Source organism: Miscanthus floridulus, chromosome 1 (assembly GCF_019320115.1).
Source record: "Miscanthus floridulus cultivar M001 chromosome 1, ASM1932011v1, whole genome shotgun sequence".
Lineage (NCBI taxonomy): Eukaryota > Viridiplantae > Streptophyta > Magnoliopsida > Poales > Poaceae > Miscanthus > Miscanthus floridulus.
In genome coordinates this window covers 152036561-152056776 of record NC_089580.1, presented here as the reverse complement: position 1 = coordinate 152056776, position 20216 = coordinate 152036561, and the positions used below count along the sequence as shown (strand labels likewise).

At 48.7% G+C, this 20216-nt stretch overlaps 3 protein-coding genes and 1 long non-coding RNA gene across 6 annotated transcripts; 1 reads left to right on the top strand and 3 right to left on the bottom strand.

Moving 5' to 3' along the window:
* Positions 1 to 387: 387 nt before the first annotated feature.
* Positions 388 to 1818, top strand: LOC136498075 (uncharacterized). 2 transcript variants are annotated; one of them, XR_010769508.1, is made up of 2 exons: positions 388 to 1010; positions 1419 to 1818. It is a non-coding gene; the product is annotated as an uncharacterized lncRNA (long non-coding RNA). The 2 variants fall into 2 exon arrangements; XR_010769510.1 differs by having other exon boundaries at positions 1152 to 1818.
* A 3010-nt stretch (positions 1819 to 4828) lies between these two features.
* LOC136498060 (WAT1-related protein At4g19185-like) lies at positions 4829 to 6679 on the bottom strand. The gene is made up of 4 exons (XM_066493991.1): positions 6051 to 6679; positions 5711 to 5866; positions 5444 to 5595; positions 4829 to 5106 (listed from the first exon to the last, which is right to left on the bottom strand). The coding sequence occupies exons 1-4, from the start codon at positions 6246 to 6248 to the stop codon at positions 4947 to 4949; spliced, it is 666 nt and encodes a 221-aa protein (XP_066350088.1). The 5' UTR covers positions 6249 to 6679; the 3' UTR covers positions 4829 to 4946.
* A 4918-nt stretch (positions 6680 to 11597) lies between these two features.
* Positions 11598 to 12800, bottom strand: LOC136498069 (WAT1-related protein At3g45870-like). Its single transcript, XM_066494004.1, has 4 exons — positions 12438 to 12800; positions 12261 to 12323; positions 12028 to 12144; positions 11598 to 11875 (listed from the first exon to the last, which is right to left on the bottom strand). The coding sequence occupies exons 1-4, from the start codon at positions 12665 to 12667 to the stop codon at positions 11707 to 11709; spliced, it is 579 nt and encodes a 192-aa protein (XP_066350101.1). The 5' UTR covers positions 12668 to 12800; the 3' UTR covers positions 11598 to 11706.
* Positions 12801 to 14689: 1889 nt separating this feature from the next.
* On the bottom strand, positions 14690 to 17595 carry LOC136498045 (WAT1-related protein At3g45870-like). 2 transcript variants are annotated; one of them, XM_066493981.1, is made up of 7 exons: positions 17203 to 17592; positions 17044 to 17106; positions 16843 to 16959; positions 16419 to 16698; positions 15930 to 16085; positions 15654 to 15805; positions 14690 to 15077 (listed from the first exon to the last, which is right to left on the bottom strand). In XM_066493981.1, the coding sequence occupies exons 1-7, from the start codon at positions 17514 to 17516 to the stop codon at positions 14918 to 14920; spliced, it is 1242 nt and encodes a 413-aa protein (XP_066350078.1). In that variant the 5' UTR covers positions 17517 to 17592; the 3' UTR covers positions 14690 to 14917. The 2 variants fall into 2 exon arrangements, with proteins under 2 accessions (XP_066350078.1, XP_066350082.1); XM_066493985.1 differs by having other exon boundaries at positions 14958 to 15077; positions 15574 to 15805; positions 17203 to 17595.
* Between the last annotated feature and the right edge of the window lie 2621 nt (positions 17596 to 20216).

The window sequence follows — 20216 nt, the reverse complement described above, 5'->3', positions numbered from 1 at the left end:
ATACAGTATTGTCGTAGTCCATGACTAAAACAGAAAATTATAGACACATAAAACATATCTAAACATGACAATAATAAATTTATCTGCAATAATATATGATGATGCAATTTCTAAGGACTCAAAAGTCTCAAAAACATCTATTTACGCTTGGTAAATAATGTGCATCATAATTTATTTAGACATGAGATCTAAAAACAAGCATTTATACGAGGTATAAATGCAATATATATTGCAGTGATATATAGAGGGCTACTCATAAAACCTGAAATATATCAATAATCGATTAGGATTATTATGTAATTCACAAAATATATAATGACTTTTGTGCAAAACTGCACAATCTTATCCCTTCCCACGGGAAGCCTACGGAGGCACGGACGGTTTTGTCAATCGGCACGGCCTTTCTTCCGTACGTGCAGTTGGTCGGCCTCCGCCGCCGCCGACGTGGGTGCAGCGCAGGGCCACCGGCCAAGGGGGCACGGAGGCTGCCAGCCCCGGGGGCGCCGAGGGAGCAGCCGGCCGTTGCCGGCGCGGGCCGCGAGTCGTCAGGCGCAGGGGGCGCAGGCCGCCCAGTGCGGAGCAGCAGGGCCGCGCGGTCACGGGCACCAAGCCGCTGGCGCAGGGGCTAGCCGGCCGCGGCGCAGGAGGCACCAGTCCCCGGAGTCGCGTGCAGCCACTGCCATGGAGCCGCATCGAGACGCAGGGCCGGGGAAGCCGGCCGCAGGCTTGGGCCGCCAGCCGCGCGGGCCACGTGTGTGCCCAGCCACGGGGGCCGCTGTCGCGAGCGAGGGCGCGGGGCCGCTGGCCGCTGCAGGCGCAGAAGCCGCCGACCGCAGAGAGCCAGCCACGGGACGCGGAGGATGCCGGCCGCCGCAGGCACGGGGCTGCGAGCCGCCGTACATGGGGGCCGCGCGGGGGCCTCAAGCCGCCGTCGTCGTGCACAGCCACAACCGAGCGGAAGCGGCGGAGATGAGGACGAAGGACGACATCGACGAGTGTTGTTGCCGTAGGTACGAAACGTGGCCGTATTCCATACCTTTGTTCTAGTTCTCGTTCCTGATTTTCATTCTTGAGCATGACGCCGGCACTGTTCCTTCGACGACGGACGGCGCTGCATCATCGACGTCGAATCCTTTCCGACCCAAAACCAGCGGAGAGCAAACATCGCTGATAACGTGCTAGAAGTAAAAGAACTAGAAACAATTCAGTTGCAGGTTGCACACCACTGCAACTGAATTGAAAGGCCGATATTCACTCTTATGCTTTAGTTTTTGCCACAATTGAGCTTCAGAGTTATCTTGCTTCCATTCGCAAAAAAAAAAAAAAAAAAGAGTTATCTTGCTTCCTCTGCAATTTCTATACATATACAGGAGTTTGATAAACTCCACGGCCACAACAATAATTTTGATTTGCTGCAGTCTTTTGGCCATCGCGCAATTCCTGATAGCCTGTAGTCACGTCGAGACGGTGGAAAGGTTCGATCGGCAATATCTACTGGATGCTGCTGCTCTTGGTCGACGGGTAGCCGGATACTTGCATACGCGGAGGCAAGGAATAGGGTGGACGGAGACTTTGCGAGCACTGAATGGACGCTGAGATGAACATTATGGAGCCCTCTGCATTGGCCTGAGACCATTGGGGCTTCTCAGACGAGAGGGAGGTAGCCGGCGGTAATGGACAGTCGTCTGAGATTAGGTGGGAATGAAAGGTCGAGAATGATAGGATCATAAAAGAAACTAAAGGGAATGCAAATGATCAATGTACCCTATACTATTATTTTTGGGGCTTAAGCATTTCTACCCTTATTTTTAAGTGAAATGATGATTTTACTATCGTTTTTTTAACTTTGTGATTTTACTCCTGCTTTTTTAAAATGAAGGGAGACTCTACCCCTGGTCTGTTAAGCCCCTGTAACGGTGTTAACTTTTGGACAAAATGACAACTTTGTCCCTGCGTTTTTACCCTTGTTTTAGATCAGCAAGTTGACATTTTGTATACATATTTTTTAGAAAAACTAGACAACATTTCTGCTGACAATCCATATAAACAGAATGTAATATCACATAACAAATTAATTTCACACATATTGCATTAACGGCAACAAACCAGATTCATATAACATGCCATCACAGTACCATATTAGATGCCAACCTAGAGGTCCAAATAACATGTCAAACACCAACATAGAGGTCCAAATAATATGTGAAACACTAAATGACATGTGAAACAAAAGTAGAAACTAGTAGTGAGTTTCCTAGGCAACTAGCAGTGAGCTACATATCAACCAACAAAGTAGCAAGCCTCTCAGAAGTTGCTCCTGTCCTGCTTCTTCCTGTTCCCCTTCCCGAAACACTTGCACTTATATGAAAAAGGAGCATAATTATGTTAGTATACTAAAATATGTAGTAAAGAGAAGCAAATGTGCTATGTCTTGCTTTGTCCACTTATATGAAAAAAGAGCATAATTATGTTAGTATACTAAAATATGTAGTAAAGAGAAGCAAATGTGCTATGTCTTGCTTTGTCTCATTGTTGGCCTCTCTTGACCCTCTTCCCCTTCCCCTTCCACTTTCTGTACCACTTGCACTTAACAAGAATAGAGTAAAAGCGAGTTAATATAGGTGGCAATGCTGAAATTTGCTAGAAAAATAGTAACGAACAACAACCATGAATCACATGCATTGTCTCATTGTTGTCCTCTGCTGAACCCCTTCCTCTTTCCCGTCCCCTTCCCCTTTCAGTTATAGTACCACTTGCACTAGCACCCACTTGCACTAGCACTTGTACTTGTACTAAATGTTCGTTCAAAGAATTGTTAGTACAAGTAAATATGAATAATTGGGCTAAATAAATGGAATTGGACAGCAATGCATGTATGATTTACATTGGGTCATTGATTCCTTGTCTTGATCCATCTTGTTGTGTTGACTGCCTCCTCTTTTGACTAGCTGTAGGACCTCCTTGGCAAGTCTTGGCTGTATGGCCTAGTTCATTGCATTACAAGTCATATGGGAGGGTCATACTCATCTTCCTCATCAACAATCTCACCATCAGAATCAAATTCAATGTCTGGGTCAGACCAAGCATCATCAGAGTCAGATGATGCAGCCAAATCAGTGTCATAGCTGCTATCACTTAGTACCTCTGCATCAATAGCCTCAGAAGCACTTTCTTTGGTGGCAGCTCTCTTTTTTTGGTGGATATTGTCTTTTTTTAGATGGGGTTGTGGTTGTTTTGTTTGTTGCTATTTCATTTGTGGCTCCCTCATTTGTGGCTCTCTCACTGGTGTCTTCCTCAATTAGGAGCACACTAGCCCTCGCAGTAGGGTGAAACCTTCTCTTTGTTGGAGAAAATTGCAGTGGCCCATCAAAATCATTTATATGAGCATTGATACATACTAATCCGTCATCTACATTGATTAGAAACCACTCTAACAAATTCTCATCGGATTTAATTTCCATAGAATCATTCTCCAAATCACGCGACAAGGTAATGTACTGTTTAGAACCTCACAAGCAATGCTCAGCAATGAAATCAACTAGCCACAGCAGCCCAAAGCTATTTGTGTCAACAACTTTTGTTGGCAAAGTTCTACCTTGCCACCATGTTTTTGGACCACTGTCTGGCAAGCTAAAAAACGAGCGCACTCTAACAACAAGTTCCAATTTACTATGATTTAGCCTATAAGTCACAACAGGGAAGAAACGAATTAACACATCTACTAATTATGGCTATTTTTCTACTGCATTGAAGCACACATCTCAGAAATTGTTGAATATACCTGAGCTCTTCCATGGTGGCCGGCTCTTCCATGGTGCCTGACTAGAGATGTCGGTCAAGATGCTGCTGTTGCGGGCTCCAGCCTGCGGGGCGGGACTGAGCGAGACCCCCCAGCTGCACCACCGAGGGCGCGAGCCGGGGGTAGTGGGCTGGACGGAGCCTGCACGACGCTCCCAGCCGATAGCCGCGCCACCAAGGGAGGACGAGATGAGCCGGGGCAAGTGGGCCAGAGGGAGGAGGAGACGAGCCGAGGGGGAAGCGTGCCGGAGGGAGGAGGAGCGGCGCCACCGCTTGCCGTGCCGCCGCCACTTGCTGCGCTGCCGGGTAGCGAAACCCTAGCGCGAGTCCGGGCGTCGAGCCGCGAGTCGCGACTCCCTTCGGGGACGATTCGAGAGACAGTGACAAAGGAGATAGGGAGTGAGGGGTACCATGGTCTTTTTGTGTAGGTGCCTTTTCTTTTTTTTTTAACCAGTTAATCAAACAATTTTAGATGGTGTTACAAAGAGGGGTAGACGGGAGCTTCGTTTGAATATAAGGAGGGTAAAATCATAAAGCTAAAAATAAGGGGTAAAATCACCGTTGCACTACGGAATAAGGGTACAAACATCAAATTCCCTATTTTTTTCAATGGGTTCGGGGCCCACAAAATTTTAGTTTTGGTCCACAACTAAAGTTCTTCCCAAGAGGTACCTCCTATCTTGTAACCCTTCGATCATGACTGATGGATGGCTCTTATTATTTCCAAGCACGGTAAAATTTCACTTATTTAATAGTGCCTCTTTGCTTTAAATCATCTGTTGGTGTAGAAGGGAAACAAGATGCTTGTTTAGGAGGTCACTGAAGTTCGATTCATGTAAGGAAATGCTCCTCAACTATTTTTTCGCAACAGTGCCTAGGCACGTATTTCATAAGAAGGTAGAACAAATTATAGATGACCCTGGACTCTTCAGGTAGGTGAATCCAAGCACCCTCTATATATCCTCTCAGCTAAAAGTTAAAGTACTTGACGGACATGACAAATTCTCCAATGTGAATCTTTGACCACTTCTTTATTAGAATATACATGTAAAGTTTAACAAACATAAGAGATCATAAAAGTATATCTTTCAAGGCAATCTATGCATGCTACTTGTAACATCTTGGAGAATCCGAGACAACCATTTAATTCACTGATCATTTAAGGAACTTTCTTGTGTCTCGGGGATTCTTGGATTACCCACAATAAGAGGGTCCAAATAACCATCCATAGGTGCTCGTCGCTCTTCATTGTAGCGAGCCCAGATAACCAGATATAGACCAACAATTATGGAAACTCCCCCAATAATGCTGAAATGAAAGGATTTGAATACAAGTGTACACGGGGTCAGAATTAATGCTACTTCGTTTCAAAAAGAATCGATGCTAGTTTCCTACATAAGTTTTTTTTTACCAATTACATAAATTCATTGAGGTTTTAAAAAGAACTCTGTCTGTGTGACCACTTTCACGTTCCGCAAAGCACCGCAAATGTTGTTATTTGACTTGAAAGAGTATCATGCAACATCTAATAAAAACACAACTCCAGAGCTACGAGTTCAAAAGGTCCAAGATTTGGGGAATAATCCAATAACAATGTTCAAATAGCACATTTGGCATAATTATTGGGCAGTGTGTGAAACCAAACCTTCCGATGTAAATTGGGTCACCAAGAAAAATAGTTGAGAGGGCGGTGGAAAAAGCTGGTTGGAGTGGATTGTAGAGGGCAACTAGAGAAGGTCCAAGAACTTTGTTTGCCCACGTCATGATTGAGTAGCTCAAACAAGACGCAACAATTCCCTGACGGTGCAAGCAAGAATCTTGGTCAGACAATTAACCATGGAGAGGAAATCTTAGTATCACTGTTATGCATGCAAGTGATGTGCGCAGTCTAAGCATAAAGGGAGTTACTCACAGCATACAGAACAGCTATGATCTCAGTTTTTGTCAGCACCCACTCGTGTAGCCCATTAGTTGCAGATACTCCAGTTAACACCATAAATATTGTAGCAAAAAAATAGGAACAAGCTGTCACGGATAAGCTTGCAGGATATTTTATCATCACTGGAGCCTGTAATAGTCAGGGCAGAGAAAAAGACACTAAATCTGTATCAGCAATGAACATAAAAGTAAAGACCTATGCCTATCTTGTTGCTGACAAGAACACACACACACAAGGAAAGGATGTGGTCAATAAATATTAAACCCAGAAGCAGGAATTCAGGATTAATTGCAAGCTCTAAAAGTTGCATTACCTGTATGACTAGATAAACAGCCACCAAGAGGCAGTTTCCTATAAGGCAGAGGACACCAAGATGCCATGTTTGTACACCATACTCGAGCAAGGCTGATGCCAACCAGTTGGGGGCAGGATAGGGAGTGCTCGTCCATGCGTTGGGCATGCTATTGCTTCTAGTAAGGCCAATCAAGGATGGACCTCGGTACAGAGCCATCAGAATGGCGCCGGAGACGCATACAACTGTTATGACCGGTATACAGTATAAGAGGCGTAACCGGGCCAATAGTGGCTGAATAGGCCCGTTTAGTTATTGTTTACAGGGAATAAATATTTATCTATTAGCTTGAGGGTTATTCCGTGAAAGGATATTTTAGAGTATAAATTATTGTAATTGGGATTATTGAGAATTAAGCAGAAACAATCTTAATTGTTTCCGGCTTCCCCCAGGGAGCCGGGATTTGCCCTAGCCGCCCTCCCTGTCATCTCCCACGCCAGCTACCTCGCGACGGCGCCCAGCCGCCGGCAGCGAGGCTCCAGGCCTGCTCCTCCTCCCTCACACCCGTACAAGCTACGCAACGTTGCCGGTAGGATCAGGAATCCTATCAACCTGGTATCAGCTATGTCAGGTTCTCCTCCACTCCCTCCGCTGCCGCAGTCCAGTTTTCCCCCCACCCCTCCGCTGCCGCAATCCTCTGCCCCCGCCTTGTCGGCGGTATCCTCTGCGGCCGCCTCCCCTACGTCCTCGGGTGCCCGGCCCCTTACGCTGGACTCCCTCGCCGAGGTCGTCGCCGAGATGTCGGCGAATATGGCCGTGATGAACCGGAGTATCGCGGCGATGCAAGCCGCCTGGACGGGGCTCACGCAGCAACACCCTTCGCCCGCGTCATTGCCTCCACCGCCCCCGCCGCAACCCACCCTCCCCGCGCCGGCTGCCGCGCCCGCAGATCACTCCGCGGCGGTGCCGCCCGTGAGTCTGCCGGGGCTTCCGAGCACTGGACTCCCCCTCCACATGCTCCCGTGGCCGCCTTCGCCGTCACCAATCCCGTCATGGGCGATGGCGGGCTCCGCAGCCGCTCCGATCTACACCATGGCTACTTCCACGTCAACGGCGCCACCACCGCATGCCCTTGCGGGTGGGGATGTGTCCCTGCCTCTCGCCCCCGGCGTCTTCTACGGTGACGCTGCGGGCAACCTCTTCTACAGAGGCGCCCCATCCTCGGCTGCGTTGACCTCTGGGAACGAGGCAGCGATGGCTCTCGCCATGGAGGGTGGCGCTCCCGCCGCCACAGCTGTCCACGGAACTCCCGCGCCACCGCGTTTCTACAAGCTGGAGTTTCCGACGTTTGATGGCAGCGTCGACCCACTCAATTGGTTGAACCACTGTGATCAATTCTTCCGCGGACAGCGAACCCTCGACTCGGACCGGACCTGGCTCGCCTCGTACCACCTCCGCGGAGACGCCCAGACGTGGTACTACGCGTTGGAGCAGGATGAAGGCATGCCAGCTTGGGATCGTTTTCGCGCCTTGTGCCAACTCCGCTTCGGGCCCCCAACGCAGGGCACACGACTCGCTCAACTCGCGCGGCTGCCCTTCACTTCCTCGGTACAGGAGTACTCCAACCGCTACAATGCGGTTCTCTGCCATGCGCGTGATCTGAACCCACGGCAGAAGGCCGAGCTCTACGTCGGCGGTCTTCCGGAGCACATCCAGGTGGACGTCGAGCTGCAGCACCCGCCTGACCTGCAGACCGCGATGTACCTCGCGCGGGCCTTTGAACGCCGCGCGGCGGCCTTCATGCCGGCGCAGCCGCCACAGCAGCGGGGTGGGCGACCACCTCCACGGCCGTCCATTGCTGCCCCAGCGACGGGAGGGGCTCCTGCCAACCAGTCGCCGGCCCTGTCCCCTGCGGCCATCGGTCAGCCGCGATTTCGACGTCTGACTCCGGCGGAACAATTGGAGCGGCGACGCCAGGGCCTCTGCTTCAATTGTGATGAGCAGTATGCGCGGGGACACGTGTGCAAGCGCCTTTTCTACCTCGAGACCGTCGACGAATCCGCGACCGCCGAAGATGAAGGGGTTGTGCCACCAGAAGATTCGGCTACGCCGGCAGAGGAGCCTACAGCTAATGCCCTTGTTGTCTCGATGTATGCTCTCGCAGGCATTCGAACGGAAAACACAATGCTCCTGCCTGTGTCGCTGAAGGGCGAACGACTCCTCGCCTTGCTGGACACCGGGTCCACGCATACATTCCTCCAGGGCCACGTGATGCGCCGTTTGGGGCTCTCTTCCTCGGCCGCCGCGCACCTCCATGTCACTGTCGCCAGCGGGGAGCGCCTGCCGTGCGAGGGGATCGGCCGCGACATGCCCCTCTCCATCGGTGGCGCGTCGTACCCGGTCACCTGCGTCGGCCTCGCGTTGGGCTGCTTCGACTTCATCCTCGGCGTCGACTTCTTGCGCACCTTGGGGCCGCTCACCTGGGACTTCGACGCCCACACAGTGTCCTTCCAGCGGGACAACCGACGCATTACATGGCAGTGCGAAGGCTCCCCACCGGCGCCTCAACACCTGCTGGCCGCGGACGTAGCCGACCAGCCCCGGCCCTTGCTGGACAGATTACTACAGCAGCACGGCGCCATCTTTGAGGAGCCGCGCGGCTTGCCGCCCGTGCGGCCATACGACCATCGGATCCATCTCCTTCCTGGCACGGCACCGGTGGCGGTCAGGCCGTACAGATATCCACAGCTGCAGAAGGATGAGCTCGAGCGTCAATGCGCCATCATGCTGGAACAGGGCATCATCCGGCCCTCTACGTCCCCATTCTCGGCCCCTGTCCTTCTGGTCAGGAAGGCGGATGGCTCCTGGCGCTTCTGCATCGACTACAGGGCTCTCAACGATAAAACGTCAAAGGATAAGTTCCCGATTCCGGTGGTCGACGAGCTCCTCGATGAACTACACGGCGCCAAGTACTTCACCAAGCTTGACCTCCGTTCGGGCTATCATCAGGTGCGCATGCACCATGAGGACATCGCCAAGACAGCGTTCCGCACTCACCAGGGGCACTTCGAGTTCCTGGTCATGCCGTTTGGTCTCTGCAATGCGCCGGCAACCTTCCAGGCGCTGATGAACGACGTTCTTCGGCCATTCCTCCGCAGGTTTGTGCTGGTTTTCTTTGATGACATCCTCATCTACAGCGCATCATGGGCAGCACACCTCCAGCACGTCGGCCTCGTCCTCAGCGCCCTTCGCGCGCATGGTTTGTTTCTCAAGCGGTCCAAGTGTTCCTTCGGCGCCTCCTCCGTGGCCTACTTGGGCCACGTCATCTCTAAAGACGGCGTCGCCATGGACAGTGACAAGGTGGAGGCGGTCGCAGCTTGGCCGGCCCCCCGCTCACCCCGCGGCGTACGGGGCTTCTTGGGGCTGGCCGGCTACTACAGAAAGTTCATTAAGGACTTCGGGTCCATCGCTGCGCCCCTCACACGTCTCCTGCGCAAGGAGGCGTTCGCCTGGGATGAGGCGGCTGACGAGGCGTTCTCCAGCCTCAAGCGCGCTTTATCATCGGCTCCTGTGTTGCAGATGCCGGACTTTGATTGCCAGTTCGTCGTCGACTGCGACGCCTCCGGCACCGGCTTCGGCGCAGTGCTGCACCAGGGGGCGGGTCCCCTGGCCTTCTTCAGTCGGCCGTTCGCTGCCCGCCACATCAAGCTGGCGGCTTACGAGCGCGAGCTCATCGGCTTGGTCCAGGCTGTGCGCCATTGGCGGCCGTACCTCTGGGGCCGCCGCTTCCTCGTCCGCACCGACCACTACAGCTTGAAGTTCCTCCTCGATCAACGGCTGTCCACGGTTCCTCAACATCAGTGGCTCAGCAAGTTGTTCGGGTTCGACTTCACCGTCGAGTACCGGCTGGGGCGCCTCAACACCGCCGCCGACGCGCTCTCCCGCCGTGACGAGGACGGCCCCACGGCGCTGGCTGTGTCCGGGCCATCCTTCCGCCTCTACGACGACATCAGGGCGGCATTGGCGCTGGACAAGGAGGCCGGTGAACTCCTCCAGCAGCTGTCCAGCGGGGCGCTGGATGCTCCGTGGCGCGCCGAGGACGGGCTGCTGCTCCACGGCAAGCGTGTCTTCATCCCGGCACATGGCGACCTCCGTCCCCAGGTGGTTGCGCTGGCACATCAGGCCGGCCATGAGGGCATACAGAAGACCCTCGTTCGCCTCCGCCAAGACTTCTACTTCCCAGGTGACCGCGTTCTGGTGCAGGACTACGTCCGCTCTTGCGACACGTGCCAGCGGAACAAGACGCCGACAACGCACCCAGCGGGGTTGCTCCAGCCCTTGGCTGTTCCATCGCAGGTGTGGGCGGACATCTCTATGGACTTCGTCGATGGCCTTCCCAAGGTGCATGGCAAATCGGTCATCCTAACGGTGGTTGATCGGTTCTCCAAGTACGCGCACTTCATCGCCCTCAGCCACCCCTACACGGCCGCGTCGGTGGCGCGTGCCTTCTTCGATGGCATCGTGCGCCTCCACGGCTTCCCCACCTCCATCGTCAGCGACCGCGACCCCGTCTTCACCAGCAATTTGTGGCGTGATCTCTTCAAGCTTTCAGGCGTGAAGCAGCGTTTGAGTACGGCTTTCCATCCACAGACGGATGGGCAGTCCGAGGTGGTCAACCGGATCATCGTGATGTACCTACGCTGTGTCACCGGGGATCGTCCTCGCTCCTGGGTCGACTGGCTTTCTTGGGCGGAGTACTGCTACAACACGTCCTTCCAGACGGCGCTCCGGGCAACGCCGTTCGAAGTGGTCTACGGCCGCCCCCCACCGCCCCTCCTTCCGCTCCAGCATGGGGCGGCTCAGACTCCGGCGGCTGAGACGATGCTTCGCGATCGCGACGCGTTCCTGGAGGAGGTCCGGGAGCGTCTCCTTCAGGCACAGCAGTACGCCAAGCGGTACTATGACGAGCATCACCGCGACGTGTCCTTCGCGGTGGGCGCCTGGGTGCTGCTACGTCTCCTCCACCGTCCTATGCAGGTCCTCGCCGCGCACTCCAAGGGCAAGCTCCGCCCACGCTACGCTGGGCCGTTCATGGTGCTCGAGCGCGTCGGGCCGGTGGCATACCGTCTACAGCTTCCTGCCGGCGCTCGCCTTCATGACGTCTTCCATGTCAGTCAGCTCAAGGCCTACACGGGAGCTCCCCCGGCTGCTCCAGTTCCTCTTCCGCCGGTGCAGGATGGCCGCCTTCTTCAGGCGCCTGAGCACGTGCTGCGCGCTCAACTCAGTCGCGGCGCATGGCGCGTTCTTGTCCAGTGGCAGGGGCTTCCAGTGGATGATGCGACATGGGAGCCGCTGGAAGAATTCAAGGAGCAATATCCTGAGGTCCAGCTCGAGGACGAGCTGTTTGCCGAGGAGGGAAGAGATGTTATGACCGGTATACAGTATAAGAGGCGTAACCGGGCCAATAGTGGCTGAATAGGCCCGTTTAGTTATTGTTTACAGGGAATAAATATTTATCTATTAGCTTGAGGGTTATTCCGTGAAAGGATATTTTAGAGTATAAATTATTGTAATTGGGATTATTGAGAATTAAGCAGAAACAATCTTAATTGTTTCCGGCTTCCCCCAGGGAGCCGGGATTTGCCCTAGCCGCCCTCCCTGTCATCTCCCACGCCAGCTACCTCGCGACGGCGCCCAGCCGCCGGCAGCGAGGCTCCAGGCCTGCTCCTCCTCCCTCACACCCGTACAAGCTACGCAACGTTGCCGGTAGGATCAGGAATCCTATCACAACTGTGCCGATGACTTTGAGGATGCCGTCTTTGGTGAAGATGTTGATGGCTTCAACACTGTAAAAGTTAGTCTCATTCAGTATTTACACCCAAATTGGTGGCGATTCAGGACTGGCTCCCTGAAATGTGGGTCCAGGGATGACAAGTGAAGTGAGTGAGACAAAGACATCCTGAATTTCTGATGACATTGAGTGTTATGACAGTGTTACCCGACAATCGCAGCCAAGAGAAATGTGAGTACTGGTATGGAGGGCTGGAAAGCCGCGGCGTAGGAAGCGTTCGTGTACTGGAGGCCGACGAGGAAGAGGAGCGGGTTCCCATACAGCCTGCATAAATAAATACAGTATAAATTCAATCAAGGATAGAGGATCAGTATCACCGATGGAAGACTTGTGCAGACTCTTCGCCATAGATGTTCCTTTAGCAGAGGGATTATTAGTACCCAGTGAAGCCAAGAAGAGCGAAGGATGCGAGGAGCTGAGGGGTCACCGGAGGCCTCACCCTTCTGCAACAACGGATAAAGACCAAAGGGCAGGAGAAGATGTGATTTTCCCCTTGCTTTGCTTGCAGCAAGATCCAAGAAGGAAAGGAAATTAATTGAGGGGCAGGGGCAGTGCACCTCTCGCGGAGGAAGGCGACGGGGGCGAGGACGAGGAGCGCGAGGAGGTCGCGGTAGACGCAGAAAACGACCTGGTTCATGCCGACGTTGAGGACGGACTTGGTGAGGACGTGGTAGCCGCTGTAGGCGAGCATGACGAGGACCATCCCGGCGTGCGCCCGCCACCGCTCGCTCACCCTCCATGGCCACGAGTGTCGCTGGAGCGCCACCGCTCTCCGGTCTCCGCCCATCGCCCTCCACTCTCGTCTCCACTGGTCTCACGTGCTACTACTAGGATGAGTACGTTGCTTCCCAGGCGTAGGATTTGGTCCGCCTGGAGTCACGATCGTTGCCTGGACGAGAATCTACCTGCCAGTCACAATCCAAACACGCCATGCCGCCTTGCGGACTCCGGTGGATTTCGGGAGTTGGGACTTGACACGCAACAGGCACAGTGGCGGGCGTCACTCGTCAGTGCTCCCAAAGCCCAGGATAGCAACATCTGGCCACACGCAACGGAGTCCCAAAGCGGAAATCCTCCGGTCCTCCCCCTCTGTTATTGTTTTTTTCTTTATTTATTCGATCGATAGCTTTCTCTCTCTGACTCTCTCTCAAGGCACAGGTAGGGTTTATATAAAGAGTTAAACATCTTCAAGAATATTTCTAAAATTTACTCATTAAATCACATTTGGACAGTTATTTGAATAAAATTCACTTTCTATATTTCCGTGCCCTCCAACATTTTTTTCTATAGCTAGCGAGAAATCCAAAACAGAGGATGTCTACATTTGGAGATCCAATTAAAGAGACTATTGAAGGATATTTTTTTCACCAAAATCTCTACTCCCATAAATTATAAAGAACATAAAGTTAGTGTGTAACAATAAGCCCGAATTCTCAAATCAGTCCTATCTCCTCTTATTCTAGCTACTTACATGTTACACTTTTGGGAGGACCTTTTTTTACCATGCTAGGGTTAGGGATTTGGAGGTTAGGTGGATATGGGGTTATTGTGGGCTAAGGGCCTATTTGTCTCAGCTTTCGGCTGGCTTTTACCAGCTGGAAAGATGGCTTCTGAGAAAATGAGCTAGAAATTGAAATGTATGTTATGAAGAGCTTTTCTGGCTTTTGTTGTGCTGAGAAGTTAACTATTAATTATAAAAGACAATAGCAAAGAGCTAACAACCAGAAAAGCCAGCTTTTGAGCCAAATGCTAAAAAACTACAACTAATACAAACAAGCCCTAAAAGAGGAAAGATGGCTTGACGTTGGAGACAATTGGTGAACTGATATGAGAAGCACTTCTAGGCGAGGTAGGCTAAGGTGTAAGGTCAAGGCAATGGTGTTAAAATGAGAGTGGTTAGAATAACAACAATCTATGGAGAAGGAAGGATGACAAATAAGGAAAAAGGTGGGCATATATATGTACCATCAGATCAGTCCTGAATTCAAATGTTTGGGGCTTGAAATACCTTAATAATTGATGGCATACCATAGGATTAGTCCTGAATTCAGATGTTTGGGGCTCGAAATACCTTGATGATTGATGCCATGGATAGCCCTTATTTCCAAAGTTCCAAATGATCGTTTATAGGTGGCGTGGAGAAGGGGATGAAGAAATGTTGTTGGATGCTAGGCTGATAGTGGTGCACCCTTGATTATGTGTGTGCCTGGACAGGTAGGGAGAGAGAGAGAGAGAGAGAGAGAGAGAGAGAGAGAGAGAGAGAGAGAGAGAGAGAGAGGAGGAACCAAGGATATAGAGAAATGGAGAAGAGGAAGAGTGGCTGACCATTGAGTCTCGCTTGTTAGCTGCCTAGGAGCAGGATGTTAGCAGGTTGGCATGGCTGCTTTGGTTCGGCCTCATCCCACATTGGCTAGGTGGGTTGGACCAGAAGATAGAGGAAAAGAGTGGTAGAGAAAGATAAGTTGCCTATGTTGATGGGCTTGTTTAGGCATGAGATAGGTTATGAGTTAGGAAGAAGTTAAACCATTTATTCAAATAGTTTTTATAAGTTGAATTTGAATCTTGGTTCAGTTTAAACTCCAAAAAGAATTTAATTAAGACGATGTAAATCCAAATCACTTCATACAACCACACATTTATATGCAACACACATGTTATTTAAAAATTAATTTAAGAATTCAGGAGAGAGGTTGAGGTCTTGACTTAATTTGACCTTAAATCTATTTGATTCAAAGCATCAAGAAAAGGTTTTGGAAATTTGAGATTTTTTTTTACGCACAAATGAAACACCTAAATTTATAGGATGATACACATGCACTTGCTATCATGTTACCGATTTATGTTCCAAGCCCAATACAATTATGTGCATATTTTCTATGAGGAACCACACAGATTAATCTTCCAAGGTCAAATTGTCAATGGTTTGACCGACCTAGTTTAGAAGAATCAATCTTGTATATATAAAAGAATCCATACATGTTGCTTACAGTGATGTCTTGGAGAAAACAATTGAGATAACTATTCGATCCCCTAATATTTAAGGATCCATGAAAGAACTTTCTTGTGTCTTAGTGATTCTTGGATGACACACAAGAAGAGGGTCCAAATAATCATCCGTCGTTGCTTGCTGCGCTTCATTGTAGCGAACCCATGTAACTAGATATAGGCCAGCAATTATGAAGAATCCCCCAATAATGCTGAAAGCAGTTGAATACAAGCGTGTACAAAAGGTTAGGATCAATATTACTTTGCTACATAAGTTGTTTTCTCTATGATGAGTTACATAACTTCGTTGAGTTTATAAGGAGAGAATAAATGAATATCAATAGCTATATATATCTGTAAAAAGTTCACCAGTTTCATATTTGACCAAGTACCTCAATGTTTTTTTTGGCTTGCAAGAATATAAGTCAACATTTAATAAAAACTACTAGTTCAAAAGGTCCAAGATTTGACGAATAATCCAATGATCCTTCTATCCTTAAATATAAGGTACAGTAGGAATTTTAGTATATGTTATAGTGTAGAGAAAAAGATGCATGTAACCCTCTTTTAAAAGTCGTAATATATTTTGCTTACTATATTTTGAACCTGGTGGTACACATTAAAGGTTAATACACATGTGATTGGTGCCTTTCGTAAGTTAACTCATCGGGAATACCTTATAATTAGAAAAATTGGATGTGTCTATACCTTATATTTTAGGATAGAGTGATTAACAATATTCAAACATCACATTTGGCATAATTATTGGGCAGTGTGTGGAATCAAACCTTCCGGCGTCAACTGGGGCACCAAGAAAAATAGTTGAGAGTACGGTAGAAAAAGCTGGTTGGAGTGGATTATAAAGGGCAACCAACGAAGGTCCAAGAATTTTGTTTGCCCATGTCATGAGTGCATAGCTCATACAAGATGCAACAATTCCCTGAAGGTACAAGCAAGTAAGAATTTTGTTTAGAATAACTAACAAAGAGTTTCCTGAATCTTAGCATCATTGCTATGCAAGTGATGTGGTCTAAGCAGAAAGGCTTCTAGATAGAGATACTCACAGCGTATAGAACAGCTATGATCTCAGTTTTTGTCAGTGCCCACTCATGGAGCCCACTGGTTGCAACTACTCCAGTGAACACCATAAAGATGGTGGCAAAAAAATAGGAATAAGCCGTCAAGGATAAGCTTGCAGGATACCTTTTAATCACAGAAACCTGCAACACGGCAGAAAAAGGTTATAATTGATTAAAAAAAAAGGTGCTAATTTGCATCAATCATGAGCACAAACATTGGGTGAGAACTAATAAGACAACAGAAAATTAAAGGTGGTCTGGTACGGTCAATAAATATTAATTAAAACCACAAGCAGATCAATCAAGCATAGATATCTCGTGTAACCCCAAATCCGAGCGGTCGTCATCGCTCAGTGTTGTAACTAAATGTTTTCGCTTCTTTAATATATATAAGCCAGGCGGGGAAGCTCTCCCCTCCGTAGTTCTCATTAAAAAAAAATCAAGCATAGATATAAGCTCCAAACTTTCCAGTACCTGTATGACTAGGTAAGCACCCACCAAGAAACAGTGTCCTATAAGGCACAAGGCACCAAGAAACCATGTCTCTACACCACGCTCGAGCACGGTAGATGTCAGCCATTTAGCAGGAATAATGGTGTTGACATTTTCACTTGCTGATGCAGTGGCGCCTCCCAGGAGGCCAATCAAGGATGGACCTCTGTACAGAGCCATCAGAAGGGCACCGGAGACGCATACGACTGTTCCCATGACTTTGAGGATGCCGTCCTTGCTGAAGATGTTGATCGCTTCAACGCTGAAAAGAGTTTTAATTAGAATCTTATTCAGAATAATGTAGCTGACCTTGCTTTCCGAATGAACACTCAATTTGGTCACGTCTCCTGATGAAACTGCCAATGAAACTATTGGAGCTGCGCATGCATGTGCATCTGATGATTACCCGGCAATCACAGCCAAGAGAAACGCGAACACTGGCACCGAGGGCTCGAACGCCGCGGCGTAAGAAGCGTTGGTGTAGCGGAGGCCGACGAGGAAGAGGAGCGGGTTCACGAAGAGCCTGCACAAGAAGATCAGTGTCGGCGCTTGTACGTAGAGGCTAGTTGTTCCATCAGCAGCATCAGCAGAGGATCGGAATTCGTACCCAGTAAAGCCAAGAAGAGCGAAGCACGCGAGGAGCTGAGGGGTCACCGGAGGCCTCACCCTTCTGCAACAACGGAGGAAATGAATTGAAGCGATCGAGCGAGACCAGCAGCACAGGCGATGAGCGCGGCGCCGCCGCCACGCGTGGTGCACACCGTACCTCTCGCGGAGGAAGGCGACGGGGGCGAGGATGGCGAGCGCGACGAGGTCGCGGTAGACGCAGAAGACGACCTGGTCCATGCCCGCGTTCAGGACGGCCTTGGTGAGGACGTGGTAGCCGCTGAAGGCGAGCTGGACGAGGACAACCCCGGCGTGCGCCCGCCATGCCGTGTTGGAGCACAGCTGCCACGGGAACCTTTGGAGCAGAGTCGCCTCCCGCTCGTTGCTCTCGTCTCCCATCTCCACTGCACGTCTGCACTCACACCTTGATTTGGCTAAAAAAAAATCCCCCGTGTTGCACCCTCTTGCGGTCATGCCTCTTGGGAGTCAGGGGCCACCAATAAAAAGCTGAAAGATTCATTCTTGATAAAGAACTAACTCTGAACAGGCTCGACATCTATGCGAAGCATATGCGAAGTATATGGTACCTGTTGGTGGGTAAGAATTACGGCTCCATCTGTCCATGAATAAATAGATTTCTAGAAAGTTTAGAACAAATTAGTACGATAGAGAAAAGATCATACTACCCTTCATTAATTGGAGTAGTTTGCACAATTGTTCGAGTTGCGCAGTAATTATAGCATCTAGTTGCATAAACTCAAGCGTGGATTTGTGAAAAAGAGAGAGGTGAGGTGGTGCGGTAAATATGTGGAGACTTTGAGGAAAATAAATAAGCCAGGAGACCACTAAATCTCCTAGAGATTGATTTATTTGTAGACAAATTTTTGTGCTAGAAATTTATTTATTCAGGGACAGAGGGAGTATATTCCAACATTTATTTACAAATCCCATTTGGGCATAGTATAGATAATATTTTTTTATCCAATAAAAATAGGCAAAGTATGGGGAGTAGATTATATATCTATGGGTAAGTTTTGAGCTCAAATATAATTATTTATTAGTAGAAACTAGTCTATCAACCTTTGCTCTCACACGGGCTAGAATCAACATTAGCTACTGCTTAATACCTCTTGCTAATAAAATTACTTATAAAAAATTGCATGTGTTTTTCTTTGTTTATTTTCTAATGCAATATAATAAATACTCTATAGTTCCTATCCAGTTGTGATAAACTTATCAATTACTAAACTAATGTTTTCATCCATATCCATAGTTTTTTTCCTTTGCTTGCATGTCACCTTTTGTGTATTTTTAATATTCATTTAATTGAAACCTTAACTTAAACTATAGTGATTCATATTGTAGCACATTTCTTATATGACATAATGAATCTGATTTTTTTAAATATTTAATCTTATTGATTGCTACACAATTTGTTATCTCAATTGAAGTTGAAACTCTTGGGTTTAAAATATCAATTATGAACTCTCCTTTTGTACTTTCTAAAATAAGAATCTTAGGTCATAGATTACACTCTTAAGTACTATAATGGCATAAATAATCATTTATAACCTTCATCACATCATATAAGGTTAGTGCTAGAGCTTGAATTGAGGTCTACGATGGGGTAGCGCGTTATATCAAGGATATTAATATTTAAGCTTTATAATTACTATTTACTCTAAAGAGATCTTAAAGGACAGCAAGTATAGCCACCTATGATCTGCACTAATAACACCTGTTTTTCAAGATGTTTGCATTTCATATCAAGGAATTATATGTGCATTAATTGTTATACTATCAATATAGATATGTCAAACTTTTTGTTCAAGTGTATAAATAAATATCTCTAAAGTAACAACTTATCCATGTCATGGATATTAAAATAATTCTAAATAATTCATTAGTATCATCAGAATATGAATTATTAAGGACATTGCTCCTCCAAGGTGCTTGACAGTTGGCCAAAATCAGTTTTCCAATAGTTTGGGCTTGTACATTTCACGTTTGCTTGCTTTGATGGGCCTTTCAATCCTTGGATGACATCTTGGTAGTCTTCATATCAAACCGGCCTTGAATTAACGTGTCAAGCTTCACTAGAGTGTGTTTTCTTGTGTTAGATAAGGATTGTGCCTGGTTGGGTCCAGGGCCAGGTTAGTTGACCGAGAATGGGGTCCGGTGATCTATCTCTTGGGCCCACTTTGTTCCATTTTACCATGTTGTCTCTTGTAAGCATACATGCTCCAAATACATGTGGAACCATATCATTTAAATTATAACTATATAGAAATGTTAGTGTAATCTTCACTTGTACTGAGAAATTTATGGTCGGATTTGTGTTATAGTGACCATCAACAAGCTTTACCTCTGTTGCTACGATCTTCTTTGTAGCCCCAAACCTCTTGATCTCCTCCCTTTAGGCTAGGAACCCCTTTCGTTGCCGCCATAAGAACCCTATCTTTTAACACTCAAACCCACAAGGAGGATGCTGGGGTTATGCACGGGTGGATAGAGACGATGTTGTCTAAAGGGCTACTAATTTCGTTTTGTGATGGCCCATTTGCTTCTGGACTGAATCTGCAACCCACCTTAGTCTTCTTTGTCCCTTTCTTTCCTCCACCTCCCACCCTATCTGCCATGGCTGCGATGGAATCTTACATATGGTTGCCTCTAGGGATTTCGAGGCCTCTTCCAGTTTGTGATCAATTGGACTACGATGACCAGGAAAGCTAAAGAGCGCTCTCTTGATCTCCTTCTCTTGGCACTTTTTCTCATGAGCCTGATCCCACAGCGTGACCCTCCGGGGATGAGGGTGGGGGCCTGGATCACAGCCTCGCACGACTAGACAGCCATTTGAAGGCCATTGCTTCCTAGCCAAAGATTATGCTCCACCCTAGAAGGCCATGGTGAATCACCTTCTACTCATCCTTGAGGTGGGATGAGCGCCCCACGAGATACACCTCATCCCTCCACCAAGCGCCCAACAAATAACTCCTCAAGGTGAGCCAAACAACATCCCCTACTTTTGGCCTGTCGGCAAGTGAGGACTCTGGTGATCGTTAGGAAAACTTTTTGTAGCTAGCCTCTCCATCCTCAAGAACAGTAATTCCTACTCTTGCATAACCCGCCTAATAAGACCATTTAACTAGGCTTTACTACGAGAAGTATCTTTTT